At 36.4% G+C, this 21,927-nt stretch overlaps 1 protein-coding gene across 1 annotated transcript in view; it reads left to right on the top strand.

The window, feature by feature from the left end:
- The window catches only part of PLPPR5 (phospholipid phosphatase related 5), an 86,883-nt gene extending 65,422 nt beyond the window's left edge, over positions 1–21,461 (top strand). Inside the window, exons 5-6 of the mRNA XM_007457007.1 lie at positions 795–914; positions 20,710–21,461. Coding sequence (XP_007457069.1) covers positions 795–914; positions 20,710–20,742 — 153 coding nt within the window. The 3' untranslated portion in view covers positions 20,743–21,461. The remainder of the gene's footprint in view (positions 1–794; positions 915–20,709) is intronic.
- Positions 21,462–21,927: the final 466 nt, after the last annotated feature.

The raw sequence follows: 21,927 nt of genomic DNA, 5'->3' as shown, positions 1-21,927 counted from the left end.
GAGACCGAATCAAACTTACAAGCTTTTGCACAGCAAAGGAAACCATAGCCTTTTAAAAGTGGCAACTCCTAGGCCTTACCCTTCATCTGTGAAATCAGAAATTTTAGGAGAGAGCTTAGGAATGTGCATTTTTAAAAGTGCCAGAACTTTATTTTATGCACACTAGAATATGAGAACTTCTGGTTTAATTCAAATTCTGTCACTTATGGGACATAATCAATTGAAACAAGGGCCAGTTTCCTTTATGTAGAAGGTCTTCTATTTCAGTGGTAGCAGTAGTAAGCTCTTGTCAAAATGCCAAATATATGTGGGATACAATAATAGCTATTAGGTTAATTAAAGGATGCTACTAAATTAGAAAGTGCCAATTGTCGAAGGTTTATTATGAATGTAATGATCTTAAAGCAATGGGAAATAATTAGCATTTAAATTAAGTTGTAGGTTAGCCACAATAAGGAAAGGTTAGCTTGCTATGAATTTTTATAGGGTTATGATCTTATTTTTGGATTGATTTGAGCATTGACTATAACCTAATTTAATGAAAATTTTGGAATAATAAAATTGTCATTATTAACTGAGCTACATATTAATTGATGAATGTTTTTGAACATGCTTGCACTGGATTAACCATTAAAATTTACACAAGATAAATCTGGATGTAAAGTTTTAGACATGTAATATTTAAGTAATTCCAATACTTTATTACTGTGATTAGATTTATCAGGCTATCCACAAGGGTCATAGTTATAAGGAGCATGGCTTTGCTTTAACTGTATTTTTTCCCAAAATTTTAGGTCGTGTGTGTGGTAAATAATTTCAAAGGAAGACAACCAGAAAATGAGCATATACACACAGATAATCTGGCACAGATGCCAATGATCAGCATTCCTCGAGTAGAAAGTCCTTTGGAAAAGGTAACATCTGTACAGGTGATTCATAATTTAAATTCTAAATGTGATTGTTAGAGCAAATGAATAATTACTCTTGAGAGTTCCTACACAGTCATTTTTGATTTACTAAAGCAAGCTCAGAGTCTAATGTGATATTTAGCAAGAATTTAGTCACTGAATACAACATCTTAGAAAAATGCATATCACATGGAAAACATTTCTTCAAATCCCTCACGCTAAAACCTGAGTCTGTACATGGGGTGCGTTCTGTAAGTTGCCATAGCTTCAAGATAGGAATGTTATACAGTGGTCCCACACATGGGCAAAATAATAAGATAGTTTTACTTGAGAATATAAGCATTTTTTCATAGCATATATTCCATTTCTTCCATGCCTCACTTATATGAGAAACTGCTTAGTGTAACAACTGGCACATAATCAGGACTCAGTAAATATTTGTTGAACCTCAGTGTATAAAGTTCTGGCAGCAGGGAATCACCAGTCATGCTCTCTTGCTCAGGGGGGGAACTGGGGGTCAGGTTGGGCTGAAGGGAGCCTGACTAGGTAGCACTTTGATTGACAGGTCAAGGCCTCATTGGGCATAGCAATGAACAGAGAAGCAGGTAGATAACAATAACTTTTCTTGAGACTTTAAATGACTGCTCAGAGGGTTACTAATGTCTTCTCCTCAGCCCTGTCCACGTCCAGATTTTGATCAATATCTTAGATGAAGAGTTCAGTTACATGCTAATTGGCGGTTTAGGTGGTCTGAGTCTGTGAGGGATAATTAATACATTGGATGGAAGAATAAAAATTCTTGGAAGAGTACAATAAAGATACAACTAACAATTAACTAGAAATAAAGGAAGTGTTTTGTATTTGGACTTTTAAAAAAAGCTCCTGTAGGGTAGGATATGTCTAGGTTAAGTGCACAAATGAAAAAGGCTCAGAGAATATAGTAGTTTACCATTCAACTTGGGTCAACAGCATGATATGGCTTCCAGAAGTTAATATGGTTTTAAGTCCCACTTAGGGAAAATGATATCCTGAATGAGGGGTTTGATGGTTTGCTTTGCTCAGACCAACTTGGTGTACTGTGTACTGCCCTTGGCAACATGGTTTAAAGGTGAATATTGATAAAATAGAAAAGTTGACAATAAATATTTGTTAAGTGAGCAAATAGATGTGTCTAAGATGGTGAGTGGACTCAAAATCATGGATTATAAGAGACTGGAAGGAACAAAAATGGTTAGTTTATAGGAAAAGAAAACTCAAGAAAGAAGCAATATCTTCCCATAAATATCTGAAATATGGCAGAGGGATGCAATTTGTTCTGTGGGGCCTCAGAGATCACAATTAAGATGAAAGAAATGAAAGTGTAGAAAGATAAATAATGTCTGGTAAGTAGTAACAACTTTCTGAAAGTGAAATTCCCACCTTAAAAGCAATGAAATTTCTTTTTACTATAGGGATTCAAGAATAGCTAAATAATCACTTATCCATGATACTGCGGAAGGAATTCAAGCATTTAGATGAGGATAGAGACACTAGATGATGATGATGATGATGATGATGGTAATAAAATAGCAATGAGCATTTAGTGATGATTCAGAATGTGTCAAATACTATGGTGATTGCTTCCACAAAAACACTTCTGTGCTCTACAAGTAGAATTTTATCCTTTACAACAATTTTTAAAGCTGAGTATTATTAGTGGCAAAGACTGCTAATAGTTGACCAGTATTCGTTCTCCCCTTCTTCCTTTTAGCTACTGAAATTTCCCACTCCAATTTTAGCTACACTCAGCTGCCCAGCTGTAGTCTTTTTCCCAGCTTCCCTTGCAGTTAGGTGTGACCATGCAACCAAGCTTAGACCAATACAATGTGAGCAGAAGGGTAGGTGCAACAACCTCTGGGTCATCTCTTTGAAAACTCTTGTCCTGGACATTCTGTATGCCTTCTCGCCAAATGGAAAAGGTAAATGACTGGAATAGTCTTTAATTTTTAAAGATGACCTACCCTCCTTGACAGCCTAGGTTCTGGATTCTAGGTTCATGGAGCAGTCCACATACATACCCTAGATGGTTCTGAAAAACAAATAAATTCCTTTTTTCTTTGAGTCATTGGATTGTTTTCATCTTTTTTTCTACAGTGGTTTAGTTGATGCCCTCTTATAATAAATTTCCTCATTATACAGTTAAGAAAACTGAACTTCCAAGGAGTTAAGCAGTTTGCAAATGTCCATATCACTGATAAACAGCAAAGAAAAATTATACAATGTAGTAATCCAAGACACATGCCTATGTGATAAAATATATAAGTGAATAATACGTATAAAATTCAATCTTGTTTAATTTTAAATTAAACATAGAAAACAGTAGAATTTAGGAAGAGATCTTAAACATACTTTGAAGAAAATGGTCAGGGTAAAAAATAGAGTCTGTATTTTATATAGCTCTCAATATATTAACTTGAACAAAAATCACAATCTTCTGCTTTTTGACATATTTATTTGTATAACGGTTCTTTAGTGGTCTACTAGCATTGCCAGATATTCTTATATACCATTACATCATTATGTATATTAAGTTATTAAAATATTTCTGTTCTTGATTTTATGCAAATTCATTTTTATTTATAGTGACTTTTAAGATGTTAGATGGTGAAAGCAAAAATATTCTATTAGAATCCATAGATTGCAAGAGATCCGTGTTTATTAACTTCTTTCTTTCATTAATATTTTTGATTATGACAAATTCACGTGCCTTGTCTTCACTCAGGTAGTTAGGCAATAAAGATGATTGGAATCTAATTTGATTCTCCCCTTCACACACCTAGCACATTTACGCTCACCCCGCTGAGCTCCAACTTCCCTCTCCGCTCTCTCCATCCCTGTCTGCAAGGCAGAACGCTGTCTGCGCAGTTTGTGGTCTGCTGCCCTCACTCACATAGACCACAGGAAGAGCACGGGTCTCAGGAGCTTCTGCCAGGAGCTCTGCGGGTGAGAGGACATGTATTTGAGCTCATCAGCCAGAAAGGGAGGAAGACCATCACTTCAGGGAAGCCCACAGTAGCTTTCTCTTCTTTCTGTGATAAGGAATGTTTGGAGTAAATATATTGCTTTTCATCATAGTTCACAGTGGGAAACAAGTGAATGCAAATCGCTCCCCAGTGAGTTGATCTTAATAATTGATAGTTGGAGAATGACATTAGATCCTTAAAGCTGTCCCTCTGAGGAGAGAAAGGAGGCCCAGTGTTAAAGTGTGGTCCACAGGCATGGCCTAGTGTTTTAGCATTATTATGCCAAACTAACATTTTCTGGTTGTCAGTTTTACATGGAGAAGGCAAAGGGTTTCTTTTGGAAGTTATGTACTTATATAACCTCATGTTCAAGGTACATGTTTGATAGATGGTACACTACAGAGTAATTACAGCATGCAAACGTTCTTGCTTATAAAATGCCAGCAATTTATCCCTTAATTATAGGGAGTTTGTCATATAGTTAATTACCACAGTTTGAGGAAAAGTCATGATTTTTCTGAAGGCTAAATAGATCTGAACATTCATTACATTTGGTTTTATGAAAAGAATTAATCATCTGTGGAAAGTAGCCCATCATATCTCAATGTCCACTTATTTAAGTTACCAGTAACTTTATTACAGCCATTTGTAATATCAAATCATGAAAGATCTAAATTTATATCTGTAGTGAATTATTAAATCAGTTGTGATACATTCCTACAATGGGATCCAGTACATTATAGTGTGGTACTTCTGCTTACAGTTTCTAGAGGTAGACTAGCTGGCAGTTATGGACAATTTTGATCTTGGGCAGCTTACCTAAATGCTCTGTACTCAGTTTTCTCCTTCATAGAATGATTCATAGAATGATAGTCGTTAAGAGTTCAATAAGATAATAGTCAAGCATTTTAGAGCAGTGCCTGGCACCTCTGAAGCCCTTAATCATTACGAATTATAATTATTATTACTATTCCACAGTTAAAATGGATGAGGTAAATCAAGATGTGGAAAGTTTTCTAGTATGTTGTAAAATTTTTGTAAGTTGATATGTATAAAATGTGTCTGTGTATGATGAAGCCAGTTGTGCAAAATACCGCACAAGATATTTCTCTCTAGTAGGAAAGAAAAGAGCATAGAGATGAGAGAGAGAAGGGGGCAGGGTACCTACAGACATTAGTCTGAGAACAACTGACATAGTGGACCTGATTCTCTCTCTCCTGTCTCTGTCTTCCTTCCTTCCTTCCTTTCTTCCTTTTCTCTTTATCTTCCTGTAATGAGGCTATATTCATGAAAAATTGTGTAACTAAAATAATTATAGTGTTTTAAAATTATTCAGTTTTCTTCAGCTGCTCTGAGGAGGTCTTGGTTATGCTTCCTCGTATTGACTGTTGATATGTTCTGATTGAGCAAAGTCCCTTGGAAAAATTTCCCTGGAATAATTTAAATTCCTGTGCCCCTTCCTTATGACTCCCACAAACCTTTTGAGAGTGTTTGGTTTATTTTTCTCTACCAAATTGGGCACGGAGACCTTGGTTGTATCTCGCATGCCTTTATGCATCATGCCCAGGTCCAGCTGTCCTTGGCACACTTGCAGACATCTCCATTTCAGGTCCTATCTGTCCTGGGGCCCTGACACAAGTTGTGTGTAGGTGCCTCTCATTTGCAGGAGCCACAAAATCCCACTGACCGAAGGCCCCAGGGAGCCAAGTCGCACCACTCCTCCCTTTCAAACTTATCCTTTTCTGGCTCCTGCCCTCAAGGGCCTATGCATCCCAAACAGAATCTTCGGGGTTGCTGGCTTCAGGAGGTCTCCAAAAACACAGACACCATTAATTACTCTCGGGAGTCCAAAAACCAAAAGTCTGCCTCTTCTTCTAGGAAATGAAGATGGAAACATTTACATATTCATTAGCTTTACTCTCCTATATTAGCAAGAGTAAAGTAGGAGTTAATATCTTAATAGCTGTGTCACAGAGAGAAAACAAGATAGAGTAAAATTATAGGCATTTCTACTACATATAGTATAAATAGATCCAGTTTGATGGATGTCACCAAAGGACAATTGAATTTTTTCTTTGCCAGTAAAGAGGTTCAATGTTGCAGAAGTGGCTAAAATCCTATACGATCCCAGTAATACCTCCAAAATTTCAAAGAGTGAGGACAAGAGATAGGAATGACCTTTAAGAGAATGAGAAGACTTATTTAGAGCACAATTCAGCACCTTGGACCAACACCATGTTGAAGCAGGGTTAGCAGATAGGCAAGCACACACCAAAAGAAAGCCTTCAGGCAAGAAGCTTTCCTCTCATCAGGCTTCTCATTAATATGGGCACGTGCCAGATGAAAGAACCCTTTCCTGAACTGAATGGGTACCATAAAATGGGTAAAAAAATAAAAAGAAATAAGCTGCCTCCAAGGACTATGCCATCTTCCTGTAGTAGAGTTTAAGATGAACAGAATAGCAGTCCTGATATTTCAGCAACCATAGCAATAGTTTCATTATAGCTTCTATATAGTTTCATATAGAAATAAAGTGACCTTCCTGGAAATGTCCATGGCCTCAGCTTCTTCTCCCACTCCTCTCAGGCTGGTAAATCATCAAAATGATATTATAAAACTACATTCTCCAGCTCTTCAGCTTAAGATCTAGGTGAAGGATTCCCTGGCTATTCAAGAAAACAGTTAAGGGCTCTTTGAATCTTCTCCCACTCAGTTTAGGAAGAAAAACTGAGCTAAATCTATTCTGATTCAAGTATAAATAATCAGGACAATTACTTAAATCCTTTAAAACGATTTCATGACACAGAAGAGAGACATATTTTAAGAGATAGAATATGTTTTTGAGGAAAAAAGATTACAAGATAATCAAATTCATTGTAGATAGTATCTGCTTTCTACTGTCAAGGAAATTAAGGAAAATATGTGAAATGAGAGATGAAAGATAGCTGGCACAATGGCACAATTAGGAAACTAATGTAAGAAAAGAATGTCATGGCAAGATTAAAACCAATACTAGAAACCATAAAGAACAAAATCCACAATGGAGAAAGTGAAATCAGTTATGTTAAGGACAGGTTTCAGAATTTGTAGTAAAAGAACAAGAGAATAAAATTGATCTGAGTAAAAATAATAGATATGAAGGATATACCACAGAAATGTAACATGTGAATCACTGTAGATGCTAAAGAAGAGGACAAATGAAGCTATAGCAATATTCAGATAAATACTATAAGTAAACTTTCCTTCCAAATAAATATCTGAAACTTTAGGCTCCAAGGGTTAACAGGATACAAGGGAAAATTAAAACAGATACCAGAATTTAGATATTTCTCAGTGACATTTTCAAATTTCAATACTGAAGAAAGAATTCTATAAATATTGTGGTAGATGGTATTGTTGTCCCAATTATTAACTACCCTCTTCTATAGGCAGAGTATCCTTCCTGCTCCAGTTATTTTGGACTTGATCAATAACATGTGAGTGAACCTGATAGATAGCCCATCAACCAGAAACTTGTAGAGCCATCATGAGCTTCTGCCCACCCTGTTGCTCTTGAGCCTTCTTCCAGGAGAAGGCTGTGTTCCAGATACGGGCTGTTCTGACAGCCTGAGTCCCAGAATGGGAAGTCACGGGAAGCAGACCAACACCCAACCTGTAGCTTGGAGCAGATCCGTAGAACCTGACCACCAACATGTAGTATGAGGAGGTATATACACACATATGTTGTTGGAAGCCAACAGAGCTTTTGAGGTTATAATACAGTGTGCCTACTGAAAACTAATACACACAAAACTAATATACCACCAAAGACTAACAGCATGCTAGCCTCAGACTTCTCCCTCTATAGGATTAGATGCCAGAATAAAATGGAGTAATGTCTTCTGAGTTTCCATGAAAAAGGTGGTGACATACAAATTCTATTCCCACCCAAAAGGTCATTTAAGTGTTAAGATAATCATAAAGCACCACATGTGTAAGCATTCAGGAACTATATTATTCATGAAAGAAGATATTTGCTTGTACCAGAAGATATTTACCAGTTAACTGAGCAAAACACCAATATCTAGAGCTCTCAAATTGAGAAAAGTCATATTATGAATGAGTTGGCGGGAAAAATGGAAATCATTTAAATATAGACTTAATTAGAATTGACTGTGGTAAATGCAGTGACAGAAACAGGGCAAAATTATAAAATTCATTTAGAGAGAAGATCTATAACTAAATTAATACAGCAATGGCAAAATGAGACAGATCTTAGATAATGCCAATAAAATTGTCAAAGTATGATAATTTGTAGATTTTATAAAGGAGGAACTCAATATTACTGCTTCATTCTTACGCTACTGACTAGAAAAACTTAGGTTCAAGAATTTTTAAAAATAAAATTTATCAAGAGTAGTTTAAAACAGTTTAAAAAGGCCAATGACAAAGTGTAAGATATAAACTACACACTTGCCAATGGGTTAATGTCTGTAATATATAAAACATCCTAATTGAAAACTGGGCAAAGTTCATGAATAAGCACATCATTAGAGATCAAATGCAAATGAAAAAGAAGTATATGGAAAAGTACTCTCTGTCATGTTTGATGAAAATTTGTGAAGGGTCTTTTACGCAACACTGTGAAGTTGGTTCTTACCCTGTAAGCAAAGGGGAGCCATGAAGCAGTGTAAGGAAGGAAATGGCGGGTTCAGAATGGAGAATAAATTGAAGGAGAGCAACACTGCAGCAAAACAAAATCAAACAAAAACCAATCTAAGAGGCTGTTGTAAAAACCCAGATAAATGATAAAGATGACATGGACTAGACCTCCATACAGCCATGTTATGCCATATTGACTGAGCAGGCATCATTTGGCAAAGTCTCTCTTGGTCAGGTGCTGATTCTGATCAGAGGAGTTGTATTACTCCATTCAGGCTGCTATAACAAAATACTATAGACTGGTGGCTTATAAATAACAGAAATTTATTTCTCATCATCCTGGAGGCTAGGATGTCTAAGATCAAGGCACTGGCAGATTCAGTCTCTGGTGAGGGCTCACTTCCTGGTTCATAGATGGCCATCTTCTCCCTGTGTCTTCACATGGCAGCAGGGGTGAGGGAGTTCTCTAGGGTCTTTATACGAATACTTATCCCATTCATAAAAGACTCCTCCCTTATGAGCTAATCACCTCCCAAAAGCCCCATTTCCTGATATCATGTTGGGGATTAGGTTTCAACATATGAATTTGGGGGCACACAAGCATTCGGTCTATATGCAGGGGTTATCTAACCATATCAGTACTTTACAGTGAAAAAGGGCTAACTGCTGACCAGGGTGTCACTAAGAAAACTATCCCTCCACCCTACCCACCTCAAGAAACCTGCTGACCTTTCATCTTTGGAGTTTTCCTGTCCTCCCTTCAGACATTTCTCTTGGCCATAACTAACAGAAAAGGAGCACCTTGACTTCCTTCCTTCCAGGGATCCTCCTGGGTCAAGCTGCATTCATCCCAGAAACAAAACACTAAGTGCTTTTGTTTTTTCCCTCTTGCCCTCTGCTTGTTCTCTCTGTAAGGCAGAATGCTGCTGTTCAGATTTGCATAGGTAAGCACATACAAATGATGTGTGCTTATGCATTATCAATTTTAACTGGTGCCAAACAAAATCTAAGGAAAGGGACACTCACTATCTAGCAAGGGAACAAAAATATTTAAAAATAAATGTAAGGATAGACGGGATTTGATAGAAAATGGAATATTTCCAATAAATCTGAGAGGAGTTGTTAATCTACATAGTTTTATTAAGGCAAATAGAACAGGCCACTGTAGCCACTTATGGCTGGCTCATTGGAGATCACTTTGAGAACTCACTTAGTGGATAGGGCCAGGTATAGGAAATGCTTTTTGAGAAAAATTTTTTTTCCATCTAAGCCTAAGCATCATTTTTTCTTAGGTTTATGTGACCTAATCATTAACCTAGTCATTTAAACCAAAGGTATTCCCTCTTGCCAACAACAAGAAAGGGAAGGTAATGCTAGGAATAATTTACAAGATTACAGTTTTGTACATCGGGTCAGGGACTTTTCACTAACCTGTACTACCCAAGAAACTTCGTTGTATGAAAGCACTCCCTGATTAACAGAAACATCACCTGAGTGAAAGTGGTAACCAGTGATGGCAGTTCGAAAAATCTAGAAATGGCATAAGGAGTGTGTACTAATACAGATAGAAATTACCATGTTTTGTTTAATTCCCATGGCAACTGTGAAGGAAAACTATATGGATAGGAAAATTCTAAGGGAATTCACGGTGACCCAGGAAAGCCCATGCATTGACATTTACATTGACTGTTTTGCAGATTATAAAATCACAGAAATCAAGGTGAAGCCTGGGCTGAAATTTAGGCAGCGTGGGGGTGCGGTGGAGGTTGGAGAGACAAGCTTTTGCAGCTGGAAGTCCTGAGTCTGAAGCTTGGTTTGTCTGCATTAGAACTAGGCGGGGTTAGACAAATTATTCCTCTTCTCCTTTTCCAAAAAGATTGATATAGTAATGTTTTCCTTATGGAGTAATTGTTGGGATTAACAGATCCCAAATGAACTTCTTGGCACATGGTAGGTGCTTAACACAAGTTAGTTCCCTCCTGTAACAATAATGATTCCCTTAATAGGATTTTCATTTTATTGCAGGATAGGATACCCTTATAGATATATTTCATGGATTTAAAAATTTATACAGATTGTCTATGTCATACATAGCACATGTGGCAGAAAATCTTATAGTATAAAATGTTGCATACATTAGTATCATAGCAACAGCAAAACAATCCTGTGGTTTCTTGCCAAGACAAATACGATTATACATTACGGTGCTCTCTGTGATAAATTCTTTTGAGGTTTCAAAATGTTGTGCTCGAATAACAACGGCAATCTATTTAAGATTCAGTTACTTTTCTATAATGCAAATCTTTGTTTAACAGAGCTGCTGAACTGTAATGTAAATGTTACATAGGACCTGTCAAAACAACTGTATTAGTGATCAGATATTGGAATAGTTAGTGGAACAAAATATCTTTATATTTTAGGCCTTTTTTTCTCAATCTAAGCTTTGAGCACTTATGAAAAATATTTGAAGTGAATCAATGTTTCCATGCTGTATTCTGTTCTCATTTGTTAAATTTAATATTGCTTAAAAAAGGCAATTGAAAATGGAAGCTTAAAAATTCCAACCAGGCATCTACATTTTAGGTTAGAAAAATTAGCATATACTGATATTACTTTGCCATATGTCATTTTTCCTATTTGTACTTACATATATTCATAATTTATTTCTCCACACTATTTATAAATCATAATATACTATACAAAGAATAAAAGCCAGATTTTTTTGTTCAGTCATATCTAGCAGTCCTTTTATAAAAGCATCTTTTCAGTGCATTACTTTTGAATATAAACAAGCTCTCTCATCTCATTTTATGGATAAATATAGAGCTGATGACTGCATTTTTAAATTATATGATTCATGCAGTCATTAGTTAAGGACAGAATAAGATAATGATGGATTAAAAAAATCATTCTCAGTGCACACATTGTTAGTAACACATGGAAAACTTTTTCCACCCATTCATCCTCCTCTTCTCTCAGATTGGTTGCCTTTTGGTAGACTGTCCTAGAGACACTTTTGAAGCTATGACAGCCTTCAAAATCAGTCCAGAGCACCATGACACTATGAACATTTTTGGTAGAGAAAATACAGTTTTATTTGACTAAAACTAGGAAAATAAACAATGACCCCATTCCCAGTCTTATGAAACAACCACATTTAGTTTTTGTTGTTTCTGTTAAAGGAGCAACAAGTAACTTATGTACATTATTTAAAATTTGAAAATCTGGGTAAGCAAAAGAGTAATGAATAGGAAATATCCATATCCTACCACAGTAATCACTGGACATATTTTCTTAAAATAGCCTTTGAGACCCCATGAGTGTGTGCCTGAGTTTGTGTGTGGTACAGGACCTCCCTGAATGCTCCCTTCTGTAGCCAGCTTTTGCCCATGTAACAGTATATCATGAGTATGCTCACAGATCAATGAATATATCATCATATCAAGCATAACTGTAAAAGCTAATCTTCAGTGAGAACCTAATATGTGTCCAGAATTATGCAAAGAACATCACACATAAAATGTCGTTTTAGTTTTTACAGAAATCATTTGAGTGTAGCTTGTTATTCCGATTTTACAGAGAAGGAGACTTAAAGAGGTTAAGTAATTTGCCGAAGGTCACATAACCTGCATTCTGAAATTGGAATACAGAACTGTTTTTTTCCATTTTGTATTTATGTTCCATGTTTATCACTGCAGAGCTCCAGATCATAATCACTGTGCTGTACACATAGAATTACAATATAGAATTACATTGAAAAGCTTTAATCCATAGAAATTAATCATTACCTTTGTTAGGCAGAGGATTGCTTCCACTTCCAATTTCCCACAATTATAAACAATATTAGGGTAAACATCTCTAAAATAGATATGTTTGTAAGTTCAATTAATAACTTATTTAAGGGCTTCCCTGGTGGCGCAGTGGTTGAGAGTCCACCTGCCGATGCAGGGGACACGGGTTCGTGCCCCGGTCCAGGAAGATCCCACATGCGGCGGAGCGGCTGGGTCCGTGAGCCATGGCCGCTGAGCCTGCGCGTCCGGAGCCTGTGCTCCGCAACGGGAGAGGCCACAACAGTGAGAGGCCCGTGTACCAAGAAAAAAAATTAAATTAAATTAAAAATAAATAAAAATAACTTATTCAAGATATATTTATAGAAGTGGAAATGCTGGGAAAAAAGAGGATGAGTACTCTTAAGGTTTTTGGTTTGATTCACATCTAAACAAGAATGGAGAATATTGTTCTTAACAATCTTCACCAATCTTATAGGTCAAAAATAAATGAAGTACCTCATTTTAATTTGCATCTTTTGAATACCTTCCCATACATTTATTTTGTATTTCCCTTTTTGTGACTGAAACAAATATTGAAACAATAGTTCAATAACTGACAAATCAAATTCTAGTCATCACTTGGCCCTTAGACTTAATTCATAGAGTGGCTTAATGGTACTCCTTTTTTTAACTGGGGTTTATTAAAGGCATAATTTACATCCTATAAAATTCCCTTTTTAGCGTATAGTTTTATAAGTTTTGACGAATGCCTAGCATCATGTAATCATAACCACAATCAAGTAATAGAACATTTCTATCACCCTAAAATGGTAGCCAACCCCTCCTTTAGCCCCCAACCCCTGGCAACCACTATCTGCTTTCTGTTCCTATAGTTTCACCTTTTCCAGGGTGTCATATAAATGGATTCATATAGTATGTAGCCTTTTGAGTCTTCTTTCACCTTGCATAATGCATTTGAGAGTCATTCATGTTGTTACCTGTTTTCTTTTTTTCCTTTTTATTGCTGAGTGGTATTTTGTTGTATAGGATGTACCACCATTTTTTAAAATCCATTTACCAATTGAAGGGTATTTGGGCTGTTTCCAGTTTTTCCCAATTATGAATAAAGCTGATATAAAAATTCATGCACAGGTTTTTGTGTAAATGTATATTTTTCAATCTCTTGGATAAATACCTAGGAATGGGATTGTTGGTTTGTATGGTAAAGATATTCAATATGTTTACCTTTACAAAATTTTTCAGAAGTATCTGTGTCATGCCTAATGGCCCTTATGGGTTTGAATGGTTCTGAAATTACTCTTGATGTAGCTCATCCAGATTTTTATTGACTGGTACCTCTTTCTGAAAATAGGCAAGTTTTTCAATAAGGAGTTCTAATCAGCTCGTGGTTATACAAGAACTTATCATGCACTTGATTCATTACCCACATCCTCTGATTCTTCTCTGTCAAGTAGCATTGGGCTGCTTATTTAGCAAATATAATGCATTTTAAAAAGTTAAAGAGAAATTAAATAAGAAGCCATTAGTTAGATTAAAATACTAGTGTAAAAGAAGGCATGGGTACAATTTATGGGTGAGTTACCTTTTTTACCATCATTCGTTATGTATAGTAAAATTTTATTTGTTACTAGGTTTGTAATATATGAAACATGTAACAAATATCAAATAAGCAGCACTATGGTACCTTTCCCAGGACTCATGAGTTTACAGTCTCATGAGTCTGTACTTTTATATATTTTATAAATAATTTTATAAGCAAATTCAGAGCAGGGTGATGATAGCTATGCTAGAGGAGTACCTAAACAGGGACCCATCCAAACTTAGCGATGCTTACAACATCCTCTAAGTAGAGATCTGAAGGACTGGTGGCCATGGGAGAAGGAGAGAAAAACATTCCAGATAGAGGAACCAGCTTGCACCAAGGTTTTATTTGGCAAGTGAGGTAAGAGCGCTGGGGCAAGAGACTTGAGGATGCCATTAAAGAGAGTTCAAATGGGGTCCAGAATGAATGTAATAGAAATAGAATTGAAAAGAAGCAAGATGAGCTGGAGCAGATGCACAACTACTGGTTGGGAAATTTCTAAAATGGCCAAAGAAACTTTGTAGTATGAGGGAGGTAGGCCAGGAGGGACATTGTGTTGATGGTTGAGAACATAGTTGTGCATATGGGCTAAAAGTATGTTAGACAGGTCATTAGAGTTAGGGATACCCACATCCACTGACCAAAAACACATTAGTATTAATCGAGTTACTTGGAGTTTCATGTCGGTGCATTGGGAAACATTGAGTTACAGTGAAACCCAAGAGTTTATTACACATCTTCTCAATACCTTATGCCCCATGAAGCTCTAAGCAAGGGAAGTAATGTGCAGCTGTTCCCAGAAGTATTTAAACACAGAGATTTTTTTTTTTTTGAGAATCATTCAGGATTACTGCTTTTTTAGGCAATGCTCTTTTTACCAGAGAAATAATATTTTAAGAAAGAATTGATTGTATGTACCTGGCAGTGCTCACATTGCTAACTAATCACTTTTCTGTACCTTTTGGCAGTGGTTCTCAGACTGGTGTAAAAGGAAATTCCTGCAAAGAAACAAAACTCTGAGCTAATATAAAACTCTGAATTGAAACAGAAACACTATAAAAAAAAAAGAAATAGTTCCCAAAAAGTCATCTTTCCTGAGAGAACTCTGGTTCTATCACATTTATCTTTTATGTCTTCACATCCCCAGCTTTTTAAAACAAGAAATTGCTTAGATGAACTTTACAATGTTTCATAGTCTCAAGTTTGAAGTTCTCTAATAATTTCTTCTAATATGGACCTAACATCATTTCTCTTTTCTAAAATACTCACCAGCTTCACAACCTACCATGAGGAAAACAATGTGACAAAGTAGAGTCTAAGAGCACACACTTCATATGCTACTGCTTTTCTTCCTTCTCTCTTCTCCTACCCATTTTGCCTTCATCAAGAGACACAGTGAAGGAAGGAAGGAAGCAAATAGCAAAATAAAGAGAGCCAATATTTGGGAGTATGATATCCATCCACCTTCCCCTGTTAAAATGTAGGTTGTGTCTGTAATAATTGTTGATTATTATAGAACCATGATTCCTTATCCTAAATCATTAGTGCTAGGTGTTTTTCAGGATTAAAATATTTTATATTTTAGGGAAAAGTACTGTGTATTCTGTTACACAAGCAGGATCTTGGGCATCACTTTGTAATCAAAGATGGATATTTCCGCAGCATAACAGAGTATAAATTGCCTCACAGTTATTCAGGTTTGTTTTTTACCACCAAATGAGTTTGCACCAATTTTACCAGAAACATTTGGGTTTTAAAGTTTGTTTGGATATTAGAATTGTAGACTATAGCATTGTGAAATTCCAACCAATTATAAAAATCTTCTTGACTTCATTCTCTCTCTTTTTGTTTCTTTTCTTTTACTTTTTTATCTTGTTTCTCTGGCTTTTACAGACAACTATTGATATAATGATATGTTTGAGTAGAGACAATGACCTTTGTGCATATCATCTCATTTAATCTTAATAAAAATCTATTCGAATAGGTATTATTGTTTCCATTTCACGAATGAGAAAGCTAGGTCTCTGAAAGGTTAAATTGCTTGTGAAAATTTCATTTGGTACGGAGCCCACCTTCAAACACTTGACATTCACACTACCTGACTGCAGAGTCCACTGTGCCACACAGCTTCCTTACCAATAGAGCTGAGTACCCAAATCACTGAGTTAGCCATCATATGCACAGATCCCATTTTATGCATAAGTTTAGCATAAAAGCTGATTGCTGATAACCTCCTGCTAAAAAACAAAAGCTGTTTATAATCATCCAGAAAGAAAGAAACTGGAACAACATTTAACCTCAGCATTTGGTCCAGCAATATAACAGCGTAGAACTTTAACTAGACTAGCACTTTATCCAAGTAATTCAGTCAATATTTAAATAAACACTGAAATAATATATAAAATACATTTTGTAGGTGTCCCAAATCCAACCTATTGAGAGTGGTCAAGAAGAAAATTCACAGGGAAGGTCCTTTAAAGGCTGTCTTGCAAGGCTCTTCAGCTGGATAATGGGAATCAGCCACTGTGAACACCTTCAATTAAGGCAATAAACGTATGTGCGCTGGAGCGCACTGGTGTTGGAGTTGGTTGCAAAGCTAAGGCAAATACAGAAACCGTGTCCTTCTGTGCAGGTTTCCATTACAACGAAGGGGAATCTAGATACTAGATTGTTTGGGTTGTTATTGTTATTTTCATTCAATATAAAATTTTGAATATATTTATTCAAATATATTTTGTTTTTTCACTGATTTTTTTCACTCATTAATGGGAAATTAGTGTTCTTCAATGAAATAGCCCTTAATAGTAGTGACTATTTTTTGTTTTCTTACCTGAGGTACTCATTTTGCATCTCCCTCTGTTTTCTCAAAGAGAAATGGTGGGTGGCAGATCTTGTCAGGTGGCAAGTCATCACCAAATTTTCGTGTCATAAGTAAATGACAATTTTGTTTTAAGTAACTTTTTAAAATTCCAAAGCATAATTTATACAACTGGGGGTATAGAATAAATAGGAAAACAGAACTTTTCACATAGAACTTAGGGCTTCAAAAATTGATATGCTAGAGACTTAGAGTTTATCAAATTTAAGAATCCAAAACTACTTTTCAGAAACAAGCGCTTGTTTTTCCATGGGACCTCTGCACTCAAGGACTGGATTCAGTATTTTGCTCACTGATTTGCTGTGGACTTGAATGAACACTTTCTAATGGATGTAGCATATTCTAATCTTCAACTCTTTGGACACAAGCATTGTTATCTCCACTCTAATCCTCTGTATGTATAATTGCATTGATGATTTATATGACCACTTTCTTCTTGTGACTCTGAATTAAGCTTCTATGCATGAGTTTTTTGTTTGCCTGTTGAGTGTTTGCACTGTCATCTACTAATAAGATTTAGTATTTTGCATATTAAGAATTCAGCTGGATTAAAAGGGGAAAATCCTTGTCACCTAGTTTGCCTCATAGGGAGTCCATTCCTCAAGACAGGCGATCTGAAAATATTAAGTGCAATTCTGTTTTTTTAAATATTACTGAGAAAAATGCTGATGAAGTGAGCAATGTCATAACTGCCTGCATAGGAATTATACCATTTGAATATTTCAAATCATACATTTACATGCATGTAATTGTTATAATATAGAATCATAGAGTCTTATAGATAGTAAGGACTTTAAGTAATTAGTTTGTCCTTTCTCTAGATTCTTTCAGGGAAAAACTGCTCCTGTGCTGGACGAGAATTCTTCTTATTTCTTAAAGCATACTGAGATATAAGGTCCATCTCTTTCAGTCTGTGGTGTGGGTTTATTTGCTCTTAGTGAAATTAATAAACAGATGGGCCCTGTGCTTTCTGTATACTCCTTTAATGTACTTGGAAACGGTTATTAAATTTCCCCTTTATTTTCTCTTCCTTTTGCATAGTCACTTTGTTATTTATTTTCCTCTGTTTACCTAATGACCATCTTTAAATGATCAGCCCCAAGTAGAACCCTTCTAATTCCAGTCAAATAGGAAATATCAACTCAGAGATTAGAACTTAATTGTGATGTGAAAGTGAAAGGATACTAATTGGAAAAAGGCATTTCCCCAGAGCCCTGGGATCTAAAAGTGGAGTCAGTCTGGAAACAAACTGTTTACCCTTGAAGTTTAACCTGGTAATGACTTAGCATAAAGAAAGGGGTAATATCATTCAGAATTTATGGGCAGTGAAAGGAAGATCTAGTGGTCACCAAAACGTGCTTTTATTTATTTTTTATTTTTTTTATTTTTTTGCGGTACGCGGGCCTCTCACTGTTGTGGCCTCTCCCGTTGCGGAGCACAGGCTCCGGACGCGCAGGCTCAGCAGCCATGGCTCACGGGTGCAGCCGCTCCGCGGCATGTGGGATCTTCCCGGACTGGGTCACAAACCCATGTCCCCTGCATCGGCAGGCGGACTCTCAACCACTGCGCCACCAGGGAAGCCCCAAAACGTGCTTTTAAATGGCAAGACTGAATTCAGGATTTCCTGGTTCTCAATAGCACACTTAACAGTTATCCATTCAATGTCTCATTTCTAAGGTGACCTCGTGTCCCTATTTGGGACAGCCCCAGTTTAAGTCTGTCATTCCTATGTATGATTAGCATCCCTTTTCTCCCCCAGTATGACCAGGTTTAGATGATAATTTATATGCTCTCCCTGCAGTCAGTCATTGCACATTCTTTGTCACTCTCTCCAGCTTGTACCTATCCCTTGGTTTTTCTTACTCTGCTTGTGTTCTCCCTTGCATTGATTATCAGTGATTTGTTTCTGATACTTTCCTTGCTTTATTAAGGTCTTTTAACATTTCAGTTCTATCTTCCAAAGTGATGGTTGTCCCCTTCATTTAGGATCATCTTCAGCAAATTTAATGAGCCTTGTGGACACTTTATTATTTAGGTTAAGGGAACACTGATACCTAGGCCAGTGGCCTTTGGAACAGCATCCATTTTCTCTCCTTTGTTTTTTTTTTTTTTTGGTGTGTGTGTGTGTATGTGTGTGTGTGTGTGTGTGTGTGTGTGTTTGCGGTACGCGGGACTCTCACTGTTGTGGCCTCTCCCGTTGCGGAGCACAGGCTCCGGGCGCGCAGGCTCAGCGGCCATGGCTCACAGGATCAGCCGCTCCGCGGCATGTGGGATCTTCCCGGACCGGGACACGAACCCGTGTTCCCTGCATCGGCAGGCGGACTCTCAACCACTGTGCCACCAGGGAAGCCCTCTCCTCTGTTTTAATCTCCTTTCCTTTCTTTTTACTGTCATGTCTTCACCCTTCCCCTACCCTCCATTTGCCACTGACCGATTAATCTTCAATTTATATCTTAACATCTTTCCAGAAATTACTGTGTGCTAGGTCCTGTCCAGAGGAGTGCACTCCTGTCAGTTTTGTACTGAAACACTGTATATCAAATTGTTCACAGATTTCAAGTCCCCATGGGGCCACCGGAAATAAAACTATGATGTACTGTTTCCACAGTTCTTATGGCTTTTACTCAATCATAGTGCATTATATAACTCTGACAAATATTTTTTTGTCCTGAAGTCATGCTTGTGCTTTTGGAAGGAAAACTCAAGAAAACTTAGAGATGAACTGTTGAATTTGCCAACATTTTCATCGTGCATTTTTTTTTAAATGGGAAATTAAAGTATCTAAGGTCTTGTCAGCAGTTAGTAAAAGGGTCCACATGCTCTGCTCACTAATGCTTCTTACTGATATTCTTTTTCTCTAGGCTTAAGTGGGTCACAACTAGAAAATAATGCCTTAAGCTGCAGTTAGTATTATCCTTCTAGTTGTGGTTAATATGCCTCAATTCAGTGAAAGTGAATTTTAATTTATTCACATACATTCAGAAAATGTTTTAGCTATTTAAAACACCTTAACTTGAAAAGAGCTACACATATATGGAAGACATCTCATGGCATGCATTCATTACGTGAAATTCTATTTATGATGTCTTTGACTTATAAAGAATCCAAGCTACTATGAAAAACATTCGAAACAGGTAATTTGATGGTAAAACCCTTCCATAATGCTGCTGTTATTGGTTGGGGCTGTCACTTAAGTTAGCTCTTGACATGACCTATATGTGGCATGATTAATTATGTCATGTCAATTTTCCACTGCAGTATTTCAGCAGCCATGGTATGGCCTGTTGCATGTCTGAAACCATTTAAATATTAGCCATTCCGCAGGGTTCCTTCGTACACAATTCAGTTGCTTAAACAAACAACAACAACAACAAATTTAAAACCCCCTTAAAGAATTTTCTGGTTGAGGTAAACAACAGAGATTGCAGCCTGTAGTCTGGATTCATGCATCAAAAATGAAGTGTTTAAAGGAGATCTTTGTCAACTAGCAAATGCCATTTCAGTCTGAACATTTCAGCACTCCTTCTATGCCATCTGTCTCACAGGGAGCAATTAATCTGAAACTTCAACATGCAGCATTAAAATTCCATTAACGCTGAACAGAATATTAACATGCCTGGCCTTGCCATGTTTATCTCTCCAAATTTCAGTGTTAATTTTGAATAAGGCAGGTATAACATTTTACTCTATTTGGTTAATTAATAATATTGAATAAAATATATAATTAGCAGCCAAATTTATGTAATAATATGTACAACTCATTTGAATAATGCTGTATGCTTTTGCAGTTTAAACATACCTGGGCTACAGTTTTATATGAGGCAAATGATTATTTGTAAAAGCACTGAATCTTTTACAAAGCCAGTTTTCCCAGGGCTCTGACTTTGTAATTCTTTTCTTTTTGCAGAACCACATCACTGCCTTCGCAGAAGTCACATGATATTGAAGCAGATGGTCTTTCACTGCATTGGACATCGTCCCTTTTCACCATCCATTCATAACACCCAAAGTGTGTTTGATGACAAAAAAGTTTATCAAGTTGTCTAATCATTTTTATAATTTAAAAATCAGTGTCAACTTATCTGTTTCCCCCACTAGACTGTGAGCTCCTCAAGGGCAGGACTGTGTCTTTCTTCTCTGTCTCCCCAGCACCTATATAACAAAGCCTCACACAGAGTAGGTAGGTGTTCAATAAAAAATGATGACCAATGAACAAAAATTAATTCTGAAATAAAACATTCACTTCAGTTTCTCACAGAATCACTGAGACCATGTGAAAAGAAACCTCTACGTGAGTCGTATTTGTGTAAGAAGTCCCTCTATTTTGAGCTAGTCAAGCTTTTTAATTTTTCATGTATCTTCTATTCGGCAGCATACCATGTTTCATTTGAAGTGGACTTTGAAAGTCATGGGGGGTTTTATTTCATTATTCAGCATGACTTATTTCCATTCTAACAGATTTCAGTGTGTGAAATTACTTTACTTTTAGAAAGTATGTTCTGTACTAAAATAACGTTTGCACATAATATTATGCTATATTTCACTTAAAATACCATTCATACTATAAATTCTAAGACTGGTGCTTCTGCTTTTGAAGGGGAAAATGCCAATTTTTACTGTAATAAGTAATGTATCATAATTAAAAATTATTTATTTGGATTTTTGTTCCTGACAGTTGTGGTTTAATTGTTGACTTGTAGTTTTTGAATTCAGGCAGTGTTTAGGATAGTCAAAGTTACTAAATCCTTAGCAATGATACCTATTTATTGAGCATTTTTCCACTGATAATTGTCTCAAGAGTGGTCTAAGGCTCCATTCTTTTACTAGTCAAGTTTCCAGATAATTTAAATAGCAAAGAACCACACCCTGACAACGCAGTTTAAATTATATAAAAGTAAGAAATGTAGTTAATGTATTTTACTTTGTGTATGTGTAGTACGTTATAGTTTACAAAGTACATTTTCATTTGTTATTTCATTTAATCTTCACAGTAACTCTGGGTAAAAATTAAGAGTTTGGCTTTAGTGTTACAGATGAGAAAAATAAAGACAACGCAAGTTAAATAATGTGCCCAATTCCACACAACTAGTAAGAGGCAGTTAAAGTTTAAATTTAGATTTTCTGA

The sequence above is a fragment of the Lipotes vexillifer genome, unplaced genomic scaffold, assembly GCF_000442215.2.
Source record: "Lipotes vexillifer unplaced genomic scaffold, Lipotes_vexillifer_v1.1 scaffold1163, whole genome shotgun sequence".
Lineage (NCBI taxonomy): Eukaryota > Metazoa > Chordata > Mammalia > Artiodactyla > Lipotidae > Lipotes > Lipotes vexillifer.
Note: the sequence above shows the minus strand (reverse complement) of the source record. Positions and strands in the feature narration are given on the sequence as shown.